We start from the raw sequence: 20,848 nt of genomic DNA on the forward strand, positions 1-20,848 counted from the left end.
TCCTCTCTTTTCATGGAAAGACTCAAAAGAAAGTTCCCAACGCTCCAGAGGAGGTACCAATGTTGTTGTTAAGTGGTAGGATGAAGTTTTAGCTAGAATAAATGTGGTCATAATGAACACTCTGCACCCCCAGATGAAACTTTGGTGGCTAATACAGTTTTATAGCCTTGCTAGGTCTTACCTATTCCACTAGGGAAATGGGGGCTGCAATCCTCAGTTAACTTGAATTTTGCCTCTGATACTGATTCAAAGAGGCTCTTTATGACAACTTGGAAAAATCTTATAAAGAAGGCAAACTTTCACTTGCCAGATTTTCACAGTGAAAATTAATAGACAACAACTTCTATTATTTAAACCTAAATATTAACTTTCATTAGGACTGTCTGCATAATTATCACCATTCTCATGGGTGAGTTAAAGTTTGAAAGGCTTTCATTTATTCAATTATACCTACTTTATGTTGCTTCACTTATGGTTTACAAGAAAGAAACAAACCCAAAAGATTATTAATAGAAATGGTTTCAGACCATGGCTACTTAAGGTTCAGACTGCAGTTTCAGCAGCAACAGGGAACTTACTAGTAATGTAAACTCTCAAACCTCACCCTAGACTCAGGCCATTAGAATCTGCATTTTAATATGATTCCCAAGTGACTCAAGGACACAATGATGTGTGGGAAAACTCTATGTTGCATAATATCCCAGAGAAGTCATTATTCTATACAGATTTGCATCTTCAGTCACAACTGATACAAGCCAGGAAAATAGTATAAGTTTTCGAGGAAAGAAACTGGAAATCAGTGTGTTTGAGAGTCTATAACTCAATAGCTGTGTAATCTGAGCGCCTGGTGTCACTGCTCTGATCTGTAGCTTCCTTCTGTAAAGTAGATACAATAGTGCCCAAGAGCCTGACTTGACAAATCTAATTTGACAGCAATTCAAGAAAAATCTCTGGTTTTTACTCTTTATATTTCAAAACAGAAGAAAATAGGCAGATATTACATTTAAGATTTTCACTTTGTATCTAAAAAGCACTTGAAATTCTGTTCTGTTTTGTTTGAGAGAAAGAAGCCCAGTAACAGTGCTGTTTTGGGGTGTGGAGTGTGGGCAGCTGCCCCTAATCCCTAGGAAGGTAGATGGTAGAGAGAAGTGCAAAGCCTCTAAGTCAGGACGGAGGCCTGACATTTCAGTCATGTGAACAGCCAGTCCTGGATGACAGGCAGGGAGTCTGGGCGTCCTCCTTTCAACCAGGGTCAGGCTGCCTCACTCTGATTCTTTATATTCTCTTTCAAGGTTGACCTTAGCATTCTTTTAACACTGAACACTTCTATACAGGCACCAGATGGACTTTACACACCCCTAAGGTGATGGTGCTCTGGTCATCTAGGAGCTGCCAGGTCCCTTCCCATAAATGGTCCCTCAGTAAACACAGAAGCCCCATATTACAGACAGGTTTCAAAGCTGAATTGCCTCTGTCTGCATGAATCATCTGTCCATCTCCAATATGCTTAAACCGAGAGGGCTGTTCCCTGGCTCTCCTAGGCGCATTCTTAATGTATTTGGAGTGAAGGGCTTCTGATCATTTTCACCATCCTCTTATTGTGTTGATAGAATTTGTATCATTTGTCCTATGCCTTGGTCTACATTTTCATTCCTTAAAAGCAAAGAGGAAAGGAAGTCTGTTCTTTCTCCTATTGGCTGAAGACAGTGAGTACAGGCAGGGATCAGAAGGGAAGGAAGGCCTGACTCTCCCTCCTGGATCACTTGATTTGTTGCCCACACCTTGTGGCCTTCATGCTCAGAATCTCGACAGCCAGTGGACAAGCACTCCTCCAGTGGGACACAGCGTTTGGTGACAGAGATGCTGTTTCCTGTGACTTCCATTGTGTGCTGAGTGTAGCAGTACCTGGTCTCTGCCAAGAGAGAAAATTCATTTTAATTGACATGGGAAATGTTAGCCCGACCTGCTGGAAAAGGAAACAATGGGATGTCCACACAGCAAATCTTAGGAGGATCTAATAGCACATGGCATGTGTACTGTTTTGAGCTTATGTTCAGTGCCAAAAATATCCTTGGAGAGATCCACTTCACCATGGCCGGGCAGACTCCGGCAGACCCATGTTCTCTCTGCCTGTTGTAATTCCACAAACCAAGACACAGGGGAATCACTCTTTGCCATTCAACACATTTTCGTTACTGTATTTCTTGATCTTTTGTTTTTAGAGGAGGTGGAATTTGGAAGGATAATTTAGAATGAAGAGTCACAGCAATTTTCAGGAAGATGAAAGGTTGGGAAAGCTCAAAGAAACTTTTCATTCTTTTGATAAAATAAGTTAGGTAGACAGTAATAGACTTCAAGGAGAAAAAAGATTAGGGCAGAGACTCACATAGAAGTATGTTTGGGAAAGAGTTACTCCCAGGAAGAGAATTATAACAAAAAATTGAACCATCGTATCTGGAGAAAATATAATGTTCAGGGAAGATTTGATCCAAAAGAAATGATTTCTGGCCAACAAACTGAGCTGGATCCTAGAAGAAAAAGTGGCTCTAGGGCCAGAATATAATATAGGTCGGCCGCTTACCTTGTGCACAGCACACCTGGATTTCCTTGGCACAGCATGCTTCCCCAAGCACGGCCAGGAGTGACTCTGAGCACAGAGCCAGAAGTAATCCTTGAGCCAGGTATAACCGTCCCCACAACCCACCCATGCCCACACACACATCACCACTACCACCTCCAAAAGATTTTTAAAAAGAAAAAATGACAAAGTGACTCAACAATGAAGACGTTCTCCCGAGAATGATTTCAGTGACCTTTTGGGCAGATGAATACTGTGATATACATTTCTAGAGGTCTCCTAAGCTGTAAGACTCTGAAAACTTAGATTTCTTCCAAAATTCTTTGGAAAACTTTCTAAATTGGATTTTAAAGACTTAAAAAAATGGCCTTGACAATGGCCTTGAAGAAAATGGATTTCTTCAAGGCCTTTCAGCCAAGTTCTGTTTTCAAAGCCTTGAATTTAGGAGAAATTTCATGTTTCATTTACAGGTTAAAGAAGAAAATGAATAATTCTTAAGAAACATCATGGAGCATTTTTCATCCTTATCTTGAACCCAACCTTGCATGCTTTCTGCATTTTGAATGGTAGCTAATGTGTAATTATGACCTTCTAGGATATTATTTATTAGGTAATAAAAATCCCACCTTCCAAATTCTGTCATAAATTCTGGAAGTTTTTATCCAGATATTAATGTACAAAGAATTTTAGGACCAGAGAATGAGCTAACACCGACCCCAATGTCAGATCTTAGAAGTCATGAACATTCTGAAATTTTAACAATCATCCTAGACACCCCCCGCCTCGCCCTGTGAGTCCAGCTGAGATTCCAAAGGGTAGGGAGTGTCCTGGCAGATGTGCCCTGTTGTGTTTGTTCATGCTCTCCCCATCATGCTGCTTCCACACTGCATCCCACGTGGGTCATGTGGAGGAGGAGCAAGCACCTCTTTAGCTTGCTCAGAGGTTCTACAGAGATGGGATGAGAAAAATAGTCCAGCAGGTAGGGTGCTTGCTTGCTTTGTACAGGGTCGACCTGGGTTCAGTTTCCAACAGCTCACATGGTCCCCTGAGCACTGCAAGAAGTGATTCCTGGGGCCGGAGCGATAGCACAGCGGGTAGGGCGTTTGCCTTGCATGCGGCCGACCCGGGTTCGATCCCCGGCATCCCATATGGTCCCCCAAGCACCGCCAGGAGTAATTCCTGAGTGCAAAGCCAGGAGTAACCACTGAGCATCGCTGGGTGTGACCCGAAAAGCAAAAAAAAAAAAAAAAAAAAAAAGAAGTGATTCCTGAGTACAGAGCCAGAAGTAAGCCCTGAACATTGGCAGGAATGACCCAAAATACAAAAACAATAAAAAAGAAATTCTAGAGAGCTCTTCGGGGGGTAGGATAAAGTCAGCTAATGCCCTCACTGCGAGTGTGCCTTTATCTGGCAACAATTTTGTCAAAACCCTTATATACTCTAAAATTGGGAGCTAGAGCAATAGCACAGCAGGTAAGGTGTTTGCCTTGCATGTGGCTGATCTGGGTTCAATTCCCAGCATCCCATACGGTTCCCTGAGCACTGCCAGGAGTAATTCATGACTGCATAGCCAGGAGTAACCCCTGTGCATCAATGGGTGTGACACCCTCCCCCCCCAAATAAAAAAACCCAACACTCTAAAATTGAACAGGAGTGGAGTAACTGACAGCCTCTTCTACAAATGGTGTTAGGAAAATCAAATAGCCACATATAAGAAACTGAAGGTGGACCCATATCTCATACCCTATACCAAAGTCAATTCAAAGTAGATCAAAGACCTTGAGATCAGACCAGAATCCATAACAATACATTGAGGAAAATGTAGGCAGAGTGCTCGAAGATTTGGACCTTAGAGGTTTCTGTAATGAGATGGTTCCTTTGGCAGAGGCAACAGAAATAAAAATAAACGAACGGACTCTATCAAACTAAAAAGTTTATGCACATCTAACACACTAAAGCTAAAAGACACTCAACTTAACAGGAAAACATATTTGCACTCAATATAGAAAATAGAATTAATATCCAAACCATATAAAGTACTCACAAAGACCAACAACAGCAACAAAAACCCACAAATACTGTAAAAAAATGAGGAGAGGAGATGAAGATACATCTCTGAAGTTGACAGACCCATGGCTAATAGACACATAAGAGAATGTTCATCATCTCTTATCAGGAAAATCCAAATCAAGGCAACAAGTATATATCATCTGATACCAGTAAGAATGACACACATCAAAAAAATGGGAACAATCAATGTTGGTTGGATTGTGGTAAGAAAGGAACTCTCATTCACTGCAGATGGGAATATTGAGTGGTTCAGCCCCTATAGAAAATACTATGAAACTTTCTCAAGGTTAAAAATAGAGCTATCATATGGCTCTGCAATTTACCCCCAGGACACAAAAACAAATTCAAAAGGATATGTGCACACCATTATTCATTGTAACCCATAGCATAATATCTAGGATATGAAATCAACCCAGGCCCCCAGTAGATGAATAGATAATGGAAGTATTGTATATATGTACAATGGGATACTATGCAGCTGCAAGAAATGGTGAAATCATGCATTTGCCTGCAACTTGGATAGAGCTAGAGGATATCATGTTGAGCGAAGTAAGTCAGAAGAAGATAAAATACCATATAGACATCTATATACCACAGATGTCTAAGATGAGCTTAGACATCTGTGGTATATAGAAGAGTAACAGGGGGAGAGAATGCAAGGTATCAAAGGAGGACACCTAGAATACCCTTGACCCTGGATCATAGAAATGAGAAGAACAGGAAAGGAAAGAAACCAAGGAGGTGGAAGGCAAGAAGAGGTGGATGGGGGACACGGGGGTCTGGGTCAGGGACCTTGAGCACATCAGTAATGTAGAAGTTAGAAATAATGTGTGTGTGTGTGTGTGTGTGTGTGTGTGTGTGTTCTACAGAGCCAGCAATACTCTAAACATAAAATCCAAACTACTACAACAATTAGTCAAACTATAAAATGTGCCTTTGTCAAGGAGGCAGACTATGGGCTGGCAGGGAATTTGGGGACACTGGTGCAGGGAAGTAGACACTGATGGTGGGATTAGTGTTGGAATATTGTACAACTGAAAATATGTTTTAAATAAAATAAAAAGAAAATTGGGCCCAGGAAGTGACTTAAAGGGCTGTGGCACTTGCTTTGTGTATGGGAACTAAGGGATCAATCACTGGCACTGCCTGGTTCCCTATGCAGCATCAGGAAGGACCCCTGAGAAATTTTCAGAGATGCATTCCCTTCTCGCACCCAGACACTGGAAAATTGAAGAGACTGCTTTCTTGATGAGGAGGTGCAGCTGTCCTCTGATTTTTAAACACAGGGGGTTTGGTTTTGCTTTTTTTTTTAAACTTTAAAGGGGCTCGTAGGCTTTAGCAAATGGAGCCTTGAGAGATTTACCATGTCTTCCAAAGAACTGGCTTCTTTTTAAAGTGTCTCATTGGCCATTTATGACCATGATGTATTGACTATTTCTACCCCATCCCACTTCTTAAGTTTAAGAAAATGGTAAAAGCATGAATATGCTTATCTCCTGTCTCTCTTCATGTAAACAACCAGGAGCAGATGCCAGAGGTTTTATTGCTTCAAATGTAAATCTAAGAAGATAAGATCATACATTTATAGAAGAGGTAAATCATCATGTGGTTTCAGGTTTGGAAATTAGATTTGTCCCCCAAGTAGTAAATCTCTTTTTAAGTAAGCTTTAAAACAACAATTAGTGAACTTGATATTAACTACTTTTTGTCCATATATCTATGTATATAAACTATCTTTAATTGGTTGTAATCTTATTACACTGAATGGAAGTAGAGAGAATAATTGATGAACACTTCCTTTTTCAGCAAAATATACAAAAGTTCGACACCTAATAAGTGAATTTGTGCTATTCTTTTGGAAGAAGTATGATTAGTGAGAAAACTATATTACAGCTGTCACTATCACTGTCATCACGTTGCTCATTGATTCGTGTGAGCGGGCACCAGTAACATCTCCGTTGTGAGACTTCTTGTTACTGGTCTTGGCATATCAAATATGCCATGAGTAGCTTGCCAGGCTTTGCCATGTGGGCAAGATACTCTTGGTAGCTTTCTGGGTTCTTGAGAGGGGTGGTGGAATCAAACCCATATTGGCTGCGTGCAAGGCGAATGCCCTACCTGCTGAGCTATGGCTCCAGTCCACATTACAGCTATTTCTTATTTCTATGTAAGTCTACTTCAGCATCCTCCAGAACTCAAGGCTGCTTCTTCCAGAGGGAGCATAAAATGAGGCCCCCATAACTATGCCACCAGACTCTGCACCAGGAGTGCCCCAGAGTGGGGTGGATGAAAGCCCTCCCTGCCCCAATGGACCCAGCCCCGGCAGCCGACCTCCATTACTCTACCATTGTCACACTCCAGGCTGCTTTCCACACACTTGGGTCAAGACTCATGCATGAGCGAAGTTCCATGGAAACCAGATAACGCGGAACTTTGTGATATTGGACTCTGGGCTCAACGGACCTGGGAGCAGAGATCCTCTGCTTGCTTCCCCCAATCCCTGGTGACCCAGGGGTCACACCCATAAGCCCCCTCCTGCCAGCACCAGATAATCTCTCATTAGCCACCCTTTAGAACTCAGGGCTGCTTCTCCTGAAAGGGAGCATAAAATGAGGTCCCCATAACCATGCCACTGGACTCTGCACCAGGGTGCCTCAGAGAGCCCTCCCTGCCCCAGGGGACCCAGCCCCAGCTGCCGACCTCCACTACCCCACCACTGCCATGCTCTAGGTTGCTTTCCAGGCTGAGATGAATGGAGACGTTACTGTGCCTGCTTGAGTAAACTGATGAACAGTGGGATGACAGTGATACAGTGATACAGTGAAGTCTACTTCATAACATAGCAAAAAACATCACTTCTAGCTGTACACACACACATATATCCTCAGATATGAAAACTCAAACCCTTAAAAGTATTCCATGCCTACGTCAAAAAGATACTAGAGACAACCAGTGTTAGCAGCAATATCGTGAGAAAAGGAACCCTCTCACACTATTTGTGGAAATGTTGTCTAGTTCAACTTCTGTAAAAAACATTATGGGGACCTCTTTTAATAAACTGAAAATAGTTTCTTACAACCCTGCAGATCTACTTCTTGGCATCTATCATAAGAACACAAAAGCATTAATTCAAAAAGATCTTTGCATACCTATGTTCATCACAGATATGAATAGATAAAGAAAGTATGGTGAATGCCCAAAAGGAGAGGGTTGGGGGGGAGAAGGGCCTGCCATAGAGGCAGGCTGGGAGAGGGGGTGGGAGGAGGGTAATTGGTAGTGAGAAGTGGACACTGGTTGAGGAATGGGTGTTGTAACATTATATGACTGAAACTTAATCACAAACAGGTTTGTAACCATTTATCTCATGGTGACTCAATTAAAAATAAATAGATCAGGCATTTCTTCTCAGAAATAAAATATTGATATATATATTTTTTAAAAGAAGGTATGGTGTATATATACACACGACGGAATACTATGCTGTTATGAGAAAAGATGAAATCTTGCAGTTAGCAGCAATTTGGACAAAACAAAAGGGCATCATGTTAAGTGAAATAATTCAGCGGAAGAACAAATACCAGTTGATTTCATTTATCTTTGGCATATAGAGAAACAAAATGATAAAATTAACATATCTAATTAAGACAAAATTTTGATCTTTGAAAGTAAAACCAAGATTACCAAGCATTTGGGGGAGGAGAGAGAGGGAACAGATTAGGAGTGACACAGATAGCAGTGAAGGGTCTTGGGAATTTTTGGTGGTGTGTGAAGGTACAGTAATTTTATTCATCAAAACCACACAAGTTAAAATAACCATAACATTTCACCTAAACAAAAACAATAATTTTTTAAGTTATAATTCTACTTCATATCTTTCAAACCTTCTAGGTAAGTTATAAGGTATTAATGTGGAGCAAAGTCCTATGAATCAATAAGTGTAGAAATATTCAAATAAAACTGGATACATTTCCTCAGACCATAACTCATGAAAGCCTTGAATTTACATTGTGATCTCCAGAGGGGGTGGGAACCAAAAAGCAGAATTATCCAAGAGAACCAGGAGGACCACATGTGGCGTATCAATGGACTGTAGAACTGATTAAAGAAATCATTTTATGCCACAGAGCATGCATGTTGAATAATCTTTGGGTTATTAATGAGGTTATATGAGAAACAAGCTTGTTGATAACTTCACACTAAAAGGATTTCAAAGGTTTCTATCTAAAAGATAAAAGATGGATGGATTTGAATTTCTACCAGGTTAGTTTCAGCCTCTAAAAAAATCTCATATTCTGAAACTGCCTAGTATTCTCAGAGGTGAAACAAGTCTTTTGCTGTGAGACTCACAGGTATTCATCTAAAATCAGAACTGAGTGTGAGGCCAGAACCAACCATTATAAAACACAAAGAATTATTTTCACGAAGTTCACAAACATACACACTCTGAAAGAGAGTTCCAAAATTCACAAAAGATTAAAAGCCAAAATGAAAAATTTCCATTTACCTACCAATAGTCAGCTTTCAGTAACAGAAACTGTATTTAAGCAGAATGTACATATAATTATTTGAACCAAAAATGACCAACTCTGATAAAAGGCTTTCTCACCACTCAGTTACTATCCGTTTTTCTGCTAGTTTTTGTTTCCTGACAAGCCTATATAATGATTAAAGTGACGGTAGAGAACAATTCACCAGGTACAAGAAAATTAATGGAAGGAAAATTACTGTAATCATAATATTATAAATTACACAGAAAAATAAAAGACTGGTAGCATCTGCTGTCATTGTGAGCTCAGCCCTTCAATTTTCAGCCACACCCCACCAGAGTATGAGCACAGAAGCAGCCAGGATGCATAACAGTTCACCTATCCGAAATCGGGTTTTATTTTGTGATTGGGAGGAAGGAGCCACACTCAGTAGTACTCAGGGCTTAATCGTGGTCCTGTGCTCGGGAGCCATATGCATTCAAGGCAAGCACTATGGCCCCGTAACTATCTCTCAATACCTCAGTTTGACTTTGCATAAGTATATCTTCTCGCCTCTTGATCCATCCCTCTCCGTGCCCTTAGCAACAATTTATCTGTGCTCCATTTCTATAATTTTCTCAATCCATAGCCTTATATTAAGTAGAATCAGATAGTAAGTGAACTTCTGAGAATGGGAATATGGACATGCTTAATTCACTTGAGATTTAACCAGGTTCATTTTTATTGCTGGAAAGTATTCCTTGTATGAATATATCAAAATTGGTTTAATCATTAGCCCACTGGAAGGCTATGTATGTTGGGGACATATTTAATCAAGATGCATCACATTTGTGTAAAACTTTTTATGTGAACACAAGTTTTTATTTCTCTGGAATAAATGCACAGAAATGAAATTACTAGTTTTATGACAGCTGACTATTTGTATAAGAAACTGCCATAGCATTTCTCCAGAGTGGCTGTATGATTTTACATGTCTACCAACAACGTATAAATTCTCTAGTGTCTCCTAATTATTATTATTATTTTGGTTTTTGAACTTATTTGGCTTACTGGTTTTTGAGCACCTGGTGGTGTTCAGGGCTTATTCCTAGCTCTGTGCTGAGAAATCCCCCTGGCGGGGATCAGGGGACCTTATGGGGTGCTGCAAGTCGAACCAGCTTGGCCATATATAAGTAAAATACCCTACCCATTATACTATTGCTCCAGTTTCTCCCAAGTCTTACAAACCTTTGACACTACTTATATTTTAGTCGTTCTGTTGAATATACAGCAATACAACTTAATTTAATTTGAATTTTAATACTTAATGATGTTGATATTTATATGTAAAGATGCATCCATTTACTTTTGATGAAGTGCCTGTTCCTACTTTTTATTCTTTTCCTAATTTTTTTCTGAATTTTATAATTTATTATATATTTTAGATGCTAGTAAGATAGATGGTTTGCAAATGTTTTCTTTTTTTTTTTTGCATTAGTCTTTTTAGCCCCTAACTCTATTTTATGCAAAGCAAGTTTTAAAACCTTTGGTACAGGATAATTTATCGCTTCTTTCTTTTATAGACTTTGCTTTTTATATCAAGTCCAAGAACTTTTTAGCTAGCTGGGTTAATGATTTAACACAAATCTGTGAATCATCTTGGGTTATCTTTTGTAAAAAGTGTGAGATTCAGGCCGAGGATTTGAATGTGTGTGTGTGCGCGCGTGAGTGTGTATGTGTGAGTGTGTGTGCATGGATTCCCAATGCTTTTACACCATTTATTGGAAAAGCTATCTTTTCTCCATTGTGTTCCATTTGTGTCCTTGTCAAAAATAAATTTGGCACATTCTTAAGAACTCTTTCAGAGATCTCTATTCTGTCCCATTGATCTATGTTTCTATCCATCAGCCAATACCACAATCTGGATTATTATAGTCATATAATGAATCTTGAAATAGAATAGAGTCATCCAATTTTTGTTCTTTTTAAAAATTGTTTTATTCTAGATTCTTGGCTTTTCATATAATTTGTACACTAATAGTGTCTATATCTGCAGACAATCTTGATGATATTTTGACAAGAGTTGTGTTACACTGTACATCAATTTAAAATGAATTGATATCTTTACTATATCGGGTGATCTAATTCATAAATATGGCCTCTTCATTAGATTTTCTTTGGATTCTTTTATTAGTATTAAGACTATTATTAAGATTAGTATTAGCATGGAAATCCTGTATAAATTTTTTAAGGCTTATGTCTAAGTATTTATTTTTGTTGACAATTTAAACTGATATGTTTACATTTAATGACCACTTGTTGATTGGTAGACTATAATGATATAATTAAGTATTGGTAGAATTGGTAGAATATATTTATATAATTGTTTATCTTAATATCTGTGACCTTTCTGAGCTTACTCTTTTTTTTAAAGTATTTGCTGGAATTTTCTACAAAAATCTATAATAAGGAACAGTTTTATTTTTCCCTTTTCAAACTACCTGCTTTTTTATTTCTTGCACTGAACAAAACTTTCAGCAGTGCACTGAATAAGAATGGTCAAAGTATTCTTAGTTCTCAGTCTTAAAAGGAAAACATTAAGTCTAATAATATTTCAGGAGGGGGCACATACTGATGTTTGAAAAAACCAAAATTTCTCTATCCTTTTTCTTCCTGAAAAATTTGAATGATAACGCTGTTAGATTTTGCTAAATGCTTTTTCTGTCAGTTGATAGAAAAAGTTGATAAAATTATGATTTTATTTTCCTTAATCAGTTATTATTTGGAATTACATAGGAAATTTAAAAATAAACCCCTTTTGGTCATAGTGCATAATTTTTAAAAATCACTAAATTCTTTTAGTATTTTATTAAGAATATATCTTTGTAAGTGTAGTTAGATTTGTTTATTTTCTTTTTTTGGGGGGTACAGTCTTTGCTTAATTTTGGTTTCAAGGAAATTTAATATTTATAAAATGAAATTAGAAGTGTTCTTTTTCTATTTTCTGGAAGAGTTCATGTAGGGTTGGTGTATATTCTTTAAAATTTTAATAGAATTCTTCCATGAAACCATCTGGGACTAGATATTTCTTTGGAGGAAAAATTTAAATTACAGGTTCATTTCTCTTAGTAATTATGTCACTGTCACTGTCATCCATTGCTCATTGATTTGCTCAAGTGGGCACCAGTAACGTCTCCACTGTGAGACTTGTTACTGTTTCTGGCATATCCAATGTATCACAGGTAGCTTGCCAGACTCTGCTGAGTGGGCGGGATACTCTTGGCAACTTGCTGGGCTCTCCGAGAGGGACGGAGGAATCAAACTGAGTTGGCTTCATGCAAGGCAAACGCCTCACCCGCTGTGCCATCGCTCCATATGCAATTTCTAAATGTCATATATATATGCCCATCTGTCTACTATATATAATCTATTTCTACGCAGGACATAAACACATTCTACTATTGCTGTTTTCCCTTCCTTATCCACAGAATATGCATTTCAAGACCCGCTCCAATGAATAACATCTCCATGCATAGTACCTAACCCTTTACATTTTTCTTACATGCCTACTTATGATGAAGTTTTAACTGAGGGGAGGGGGGGCCCACCTGGAGATGCCTGGGCACTACTTCTGACTTTATATTCAGGGACTCAAGTAGTTCCAGGGATCAAATGAGGATCAGCTACAACTCAGTAAAGTACCTGAACCCCTGTATTATCTCTCCAACCCCATTGATCTATAAATTAGGCAGAGTAAGGGATTTCCAGCAATAATAAATTAGAACAATCTTAACAGTGCTGTAATACAAGTTATGTGAATGTGAACATGCGCACTCATTCTCAAAATACCTTACTGCGTACAGTATTTCTGAGCCATGGGTGACCACCTGTAACTGAAACTGCAGAAAGCAAAAGAGACAAATGAGAGGTCCTATCATACTTCAAATATTTTGATATTTGAAGTATGATAGGATATAGAATACTGTTTTACCATAGCCTCTTGAAACATCCTGAAAAAATAAAATATAGTTTAAAGGCCAAAGATATACTGGGTAAGGTGCTTGCCTTGCACAAAGCTAACTTGGTCTAATTCCTGGCACCTATTAGCCCCCTGAGCATCTGTGATCCCTGAGCACAGAATCAGAAGAATTCCATGAGCACGGTCAGGTGGAGCCTACTATATGTAAACATAGAGTTTAAGCTGTAGAGCACATTTGCAAGTGTGCCCTGAGTTTGATTGTTTTTTTTTTTCTATTTTTGATGCCTAACCAAAGGTACTGATGGCCACCATGGTTACATCCAGTGGTGTTGGGAGACCACTCAGGGTCAAGGATCTGGGATCTGTGCCTCTCAGGCAAGTACTAAAGCCCTTTGATCTAGCTCTTTGGCCTGAGTCTCATTCTGGAAGCCCCCTGATCACGTCTGGAGTGATGCTGGGACCCTGAGTACCTTCAGTTCAAACACTGTCAGAAGTCCTGAAGCTCAGCCACACTGAGCATTACCCCAATAAAATATCTGAAATTAATTTCACAAAACAAACTCTAGGTCAGTGGTTCTTTCTACCTCCCTCCCTCCCTCCTCTATCTTTTCTCCTGAGATACCAGTGACAGCCTATAGGTTTTTAAACTTCTACTGATCATGAGATTACGCATATTTTTCTCTTTGTTATTTACATTAGGTCATTTCTATTTTTCTACATTAGCTCTCACTAATTACCTTCTCTACCCTTTATATTTCTTTGTTCTGATACTATATTTGATGGTTCTAAATTTTTCAGTTGTTTTTCTTTATATTTCCTATCTCTTCACACATCAGGTGAAGGATTGACATCCAAGATGTACAAAGCACTCAGAAAAATGAACATAATATAATAGCCACATTAAAAAATGGGGAAAGGAAATGAATACTTTCTGAAGCAGACAGATGGTTGTATAGTAGACATATGAAAAACTATTGATCATCACTCATTATCAGGGAAATCCAAATTAAAACAATGATATAACACCTTAGACCAGTGAGAATAGCACATAACAGAAAGGATAGGAACAACTTCCACTGTCAGGGTTGTGGTGAAAAAGGAACTCTCATACACTGCTGGTGGGGTGTTCAGTCTTTATGGAAAGCATTAAGACATTATAGAGGTTCATCAAAAAACTAAGAATAGATCTACCATATGACCCGACAATCACTGCTTGGTATTTATAAACAAGATGCAAAAACATCCATTCAAAAAATATGTGCACAACTATACTCTTTGTGGCATTTAGTACAATAGCCAGATTATGGAAACAACCCAGGTGTCCAATAGAGAAGAATGGATAATGAAGATGTGACATATATATGTATATTTCATATATGTATATGTTTTATATATGCATATACATATACAATTATATGTGTATATGTGTATATATACATATAATATGGAACACTATGCAGCCATATGGAAGGAGAAAATTATGCGATTCACTGCAACTAGGATAGAACTGAAAGATCTTATGTTAAGTGAAATAGGTTAGAAGGGCAATGACAAATACTGGATGTTCTTACTAATCTATACATCATAGAATAACTTTCTGGGGAATGGTAGGAGCAAAGGTGGATAAAACATTGACTCTGGGTACAGAAACAAAAATTCCAAGGAACGAGAGGGAGAAAAGTAGAGGGGAATCCAAAAGAGGAGGTCTGGACATAGTGTAGGGACAAAGGTTGGGGGCTTGGGGCCCTCTGTGGTGAAGAGATGAAGGATCTGGATATACCTAAATCATTAGACCCAACACTACTGTAAACATGGGGCCCAAATGACAACAGTTAAACTTTAAAATGCCAAGGAAGGAGTCAGGGGGTGAGAGGAATCTGAGGTCACAGCTAGAGGGTGGGGCAGGGCTGGTAGGATGGAGGTGGGAACATTGTATGCCTGAAACCCCATTGTAAACAATTATGGAAATCCTGGCGTTTAAATAAAAAACAATTTACATAGATGAAAGTGACTGCAAACACATCAAATGAATGCTTCTATGTGGTGCATTTGTATGAACAGAAATACTCAGACAAAAGCACCAAAATGAAATGGGTTTAAATGTTCTCAGGACATAAAGAATTGTCTTCTTTGGACAACTGTAAAACTTTCAATTATAGAATTGCTGGAAAAGTTCTAGTTAAAGAGCAAGTAACATGATGACCTCTCAGTGTCGGTGTTGCAAGCCATAATGCCCAAAAGTAGAGAGAGAGTATGGGGAATATTGTCTGACATGGAGACAAGGGGAGGGTGGGAATGGGGAGTGTACCAGGGATATTGGTGGTGGGGAATGTGCACTGGTGGAAGGATGGGTGTTTGATCGTTGTGTGATTGTAACTCAGACATGAAAGCTTGTAACTGTCTCACAGTGAATCAATAAAAACAAGGATGAGAATTACAATGCTTGTAGAGATCTATCTTCTTACCAAAAAGAAGTAAATAGCTAGACAAAATAAAAACAACAAAGCATGAGCAAATAACAGAGCTAAGCTATAAACCGTTCCTGGGACCAGTGAAATGAACATGCTATGTTGCAGGGACATTCTGGGACCCTGTTCAGCCCTAGAGGTGCCTGGTGACACAGAAAGTCCTAATAAGGAGCAGAGAAGTCTAGCAGTCTTGTGCAGTCCCTGGATGTCAGGGAGAGACAGAAAGGGCGAGGACCTAGAATGATCATCCCATAGGGATTCTTTGCTTGCGACATTTGAAAGCTGGCATTTCACTACCTTCCTGCGTCCACTATCTCTGTCAAAACCAAAATGTTGGCAAGGTTGTTCGGTACTGGCATCTCAGGCATTTGGGGTTGTGGGGTGGAGGGGTGGAGAGAGCATGGGGTACAGTCACACTTGGAAAACTGTCAGACAGTATCTAGCGGGGACAAAGCCTGCATGCTGCATACCCAGAAGCCCGTGCTGGATAGAGCAGGGCAATGCACATGCCCATGCACCAAGAGACACCTACAAGAATGCACATAGCTTCACAATCTGGAAACACTCCAACTGTCCATCAATGGCAGAATGAAAGGACGTGAGTACATTTATAAATCTATTATATATTGGTGAGGGGAAAAATAACCTAGCATGACAAAAACATGAGTGAATTTCAGATATGGAATGTGGAATATGAAAGCATATGTCTTTTATGGTTCCATTTGCAAACACACCTTGGAAAATATTTTGGAAGAGAATCCCAACCACTAACACTAAAGCAAATATCATAATAAAGAGGGTCACATGAACTATTTTTGTTTTCCACTGCATGTAAATGTCATGTTTACACTATAAGATAGCCTGGGAAATATGCAAGAACATTCGGTATGAAAAGAAGATATAAATCTATATTAAAAAACACAGGCTGCTAAAACAATGCTAACCATCACGGAGCTGTTAAAAAAACTGCCACCAATAGATTTGCTTGAATCAGGATTGCCACAAAGTGGAAATTTGTATAAAAAAATTACAATGTTTGTGACGCACAAGGGATTGAGGTATGGTACCAGGGAAGTAGTTCAAAAGGCTCTATGATACATGTCTTGTAGGGGTGAGACCCCAAGTTTAGTCCCTCTTATCTCACGTCCTGCTTCTATCATTGTTAAGTGTGAACCTGGTAGCCCCCACCACTGAAATGTCAGGACCATACTGCTGGGGATAGACAGGGGCAGGGGAGACCCCCCCAAAAAAGTCCAAAGGAAATAAGATAAGGAACACTTGTATAGAAAACTCAATCATTGCTGCCCCAGTCGAGTTACTGGTAGAAAATGAGTATAATGATTGAGGTCTTGTTGACTTCTACTGCTTAAGTTGTGGAGAGACACATGGCAAGTTCTCTTTGTAAAAGTTCAATGAGCTTTGTACTTAATATCTATTCTACTATAACTTATCTATTGTACAATGCATGTCAAACTTTAAAAAAAATTACTTAAAGCAAGGGAGTTGAAGAATTCCATTTAGGAGTGTAATATGATGTGGATGCTATCTCATTACTTAGCAAACAAAGAATTGGATAACATTGAAGTAATATCTTTGGTAAATGTTCAAATTAACTCATCAGAGAGCAAGGAAAACCCTAGAGTCCTACACTAGGTGAGATAATTTTTCTACCTCAGAAAACAGGGGAGTCACTGATAAATTATTAGAAAGTGGTAGGTCTGAGGGCCCTATGGAGTTCAGAGCTACAAATAAATAACCCTGTAGAATGACAAAAGCTTTGAAAAACTACATTCTAAGTAAAAGATTGCCTAAATAATCCAACACAATTAAATTAAAATCCAGGGCAAGAGAGGTAGCACAAAGGTTAAGGCTCTTGCCCTACGTGCATCTGCCCCAGTCTGATCCCTTGTACTTCATGGTGAGAAATTCCCAAGCACAGAGGCAGGAGTAAGACCCCAACACTGCTTGTTGTGATCCAGTACCATCTGTCTCAGTGAAAAAATAAAACCCAGGTAAAGAAAGAATAAGGACTGCCTGTCTGTTCCAGCCTGGTCTTTATTTAAAGAGTTAACCAAAAGAAATCTTTCCAGAAAATCTGTCACCCAAGATCATCTTTAGTTGAATTGTGGATGGCACTCAGACTTTCATATATCCATATATATATGGACTAGAGCGATAGCACAGTGGGTAGGGTATTTGCCTTGCATGCAGCTGATCTGGGTTTGATTCCTCCGTCCCACTCAGAGAGCCTGGCAAGCTACTGAGAGTATCCCACCCTCACACCAGAGCCTAGCAAGCTACCCGTGGTGTATTTGATATGCCAAAAACAGTAACAATAAGTCTCACAATAGAGATGTTACTGGTGCCTGCTCGAGCACATTGATGAACAACAGGATGACCATGCTACAGTGCATATACATATATATATATATATATATATATATGAGAGAGAGACAGAGAGAGATAGAGAGAGAGCACTATTGGAGGACATGCCTAGCTTTTTATTCACTCACACAAAAACAGTAAGTGTCCCAGAAGTGAGAGAGACAACAATGCTCTTCTATCTCGAGATTTCTCTTGGTCTGGTACGAACTCAGCAGTAATTTCAAATGAAGAGTTTGCCTCTAAGGGAGGTATCTGTACCTCATAATTAAGAAAGAACTGTAAATCCTTGGTGGCTTAGGTACCCTCCACGAACCAAGCCTTTTACAGACTTGTAATGTTTTGACTTGCCATTTAACTCCACAGACTGTTAAGAGAAAGGCAGACACTTTTACTCCAGAGAAGCTTCTGCATCTCACCTCAAAGTCACAGATAAAAACCATACGTACTATGCAAGCAACACTCAACTCTTGTTTTGCTTTCTCATCTCCAGCAGATCCCTCCTATAATTAATATGATTTCAAGAGCCATCTTAGTGTGGCTTAGAAAAGCAAGAAAACTCCATAAAGTTATAATGAGTGGTGGGTGGAATTAAGCCAGGAAAATGCTCGGGAACTGAAAACTAAAAGGAAAACAAGCATGTGGAGGGACATGAGTGAGTTCGGATGGGATCTTCAACCCATTTTCCCAGGGCTGGAGATGGATGAGTCTGAACTCAAGTCTGCACCATGGGCAGCAACAGTGCGATGGAGGAGGAATTAACTTATGAAATACTTTCCAAAAGGCAGAGTGACGACAAGCAGGCTTAGCTTGTTGACAACAAACCAGCTAGTGCCCCCTCTGACTGTCTGGATGAGGGTTTTTAGAAGCTCATTTGACCAAATGAAGATTTACAACAAGCCTACTGCTCCGTATACAAGCTGTGGGGATGTGGCCTTGTCCTTAAAGGTAAGATTGAATACTTCGGGAGATGGAGACGTAGCACAGGAGTTGTAACTCTTGCCTAACACACAGCCAACCCCAGTTCTATCCCTAAGCACTGCTACAAGTGATCCCTGAGCACAGAGCCAGTTGGAGACCCTGAACACTATCTGGTGCCCCCCACCCCCAACACACAAACACAGATACACACACACACACACACACACACACGATAAAATTCTTGCACAAAATTTTTTCACTTTCAACAAATTCTGTCATGTGATAATTAAAACCTAGTCAGCTATTTCACATAACAATGTGTAACACCCCTATGTGATTTGTCTTTCACATAGACCAACAACAAGACAATGATCAAAACAACAAAACAAAAACCAATCAGTATTACAAAACACACACACACACACACACACACACACACAAAAGCAGGACTGTCACAGAAAGCTAATTCCAAAGTAGCTACTCACTACTCACCATCCTTCCTAAGACTCTTTATAGTCTAATAGATGCTTCCAATAAACTAATAACAAATGATAATAAGTAACAACAAAGTTAGGGTGAGTCACTGGTTTTCAGTGGTTGGACATGTTTGATATTTTAGGCTCATAATACAGGTATTATTTTCATTGTTAGATCTGGAAAAAGAAAACCCAGAGGAATGAATTAATGATTCGTGGGAATTGGAACTCACAAGAGGGAAGCCCAGTGTGCTTTCAGTCTCAAGTTCCAGCTTTAGTCCCCATCCTGATGTGTAACACCGTCCGCCAGGCTCTGACTTGAAATAGCTGCCAGGCCCGGGACTGGAGTCTCCCTGAGCTGAACCACTGGGAGTCCTCCCCACACCTCCTCTGAATGACTTTCCAGATACGACCCTATTACGCCCGACAAGGCTGATGCAGTCTTCCAGTCCATTACACTGTCCCTGGCATTCAAATACCATTTTTTCCTTTAAACTCCCATAGCATTCATGCCATACTTTACTTGCCACCTCCTCTGGTTCTGCTGCTTTTGACATTTGATAGGTTTAGATCTTATCTCTCCAGCTGAAGTCCTTGCTTTCATTTTAAGATACTACCCCCACCCCCTGCTCCCAGCTCCTGAAGAATATGGCATGGTGTTCTGTGCCATGAACCTCAGGGAGTCACTTCCATTTGCACCTATCAATGCAAGGACAGAAGATAGAAGTGGGTGGGAACATAGGGAAATAAGAGAAGTTGTATTCAGAGTGTGATATTTTAGGTACCTGGACATTTGGAAGGTTATTTGAACTCAAAAGCAAGCACCCAGTTGGAATTGCCTTTTTTTGTTTGTTTTTTAGTCCACATCCAGTGGTGTTCAGGGATCACTTCTGGCGGAACTTCGGGGGGCCATATGTGGTGCTGGAGATTCAACCCAAAATTGGCGGCATGCAAGACAAGTGCTTTAAACCCTGTGATATCTCTCCACCCTAACACTGACTCTTAGGAAGCATTCAAGCAGAGTTCTCTCTTCCAGTGTTTCCCTTCTGCCATATGTGTCCACCATCAGACTTGGACTGGAGCTTGAAGAAATATAGTTCAGGGCTAAAGAGATAGTACAGTTAGTAGGGCACTTGCCTTGCATGTGGCTGACTTGGGTTCGATCCCCAGCACCGCTTATGTTTCCCCAAACTTCTGCTTAACTAGGGATTTTCTGCAGTGGACCTGTACGCAAAGGCTGAATCACTCAGAAATGTGTGACTGTAGCAGGAAGGCAGGCTTCCCTGCAATTACCCAGATGGCTGCTAGTTACTCACTGGTAATTGAGACAGTCTTTGGTGTCTCCATGTTTTGTGTCTTCCCTGTGGTCTTCAGGGGAAATCCACTAGCATCTCTGCCCCGAACTAAACACAGGGAATCTGAAATGATCAGACTGCTGTTTCACTTCCTACAAATGGGGAACAGCTCCCAGGGGCTTGTGGCCTTATTCATTCTTGTCATATGGGGCA

The 20,848-nt window shown here is 39.7% G+C and overlaps 1 protein-coding gene across 5 annotated transcripts in view; it reads right to left on the reverse strand.

The window, feature by feature from the left end:
- Window positions 1–20,848, reverse strand: part of LYPD6 (LY6/PLAUR domain containing 6) — a 155,021-nt gene that overhangs the window by 3,064 nt on the left and 131,109 nt on the right. For all 5 annotated transcript variants that reach the window (XM_055132816.1, XM_055132824.1, XM_004619366.2 and 2 more), the window contains one exon: window positions 1,782–1,912. In XM_055132816.1, the coding sequence (XP_054988791.1) occupies window positions 1,782–1,912 (131 nt within the window). The remainder of the gene's footprint in view (window positions 1–1,781; window positions 1,913–20,848) is intronic.

Source organism: Sorex araneus, chromosome 1 (genome assembly GCF_027595985.1).
Source record: "Sorex araneus isolate mSorAra2 chromosome 1, mSorAra2.pri, whole genome shotgun sequence".
Classification (NCBI taxonomy): Eukaryota; Metazoa; Chordata; class Mammalia; order Eulipotyphla; family Soricidae; genus Sorex; species Sorex araneus.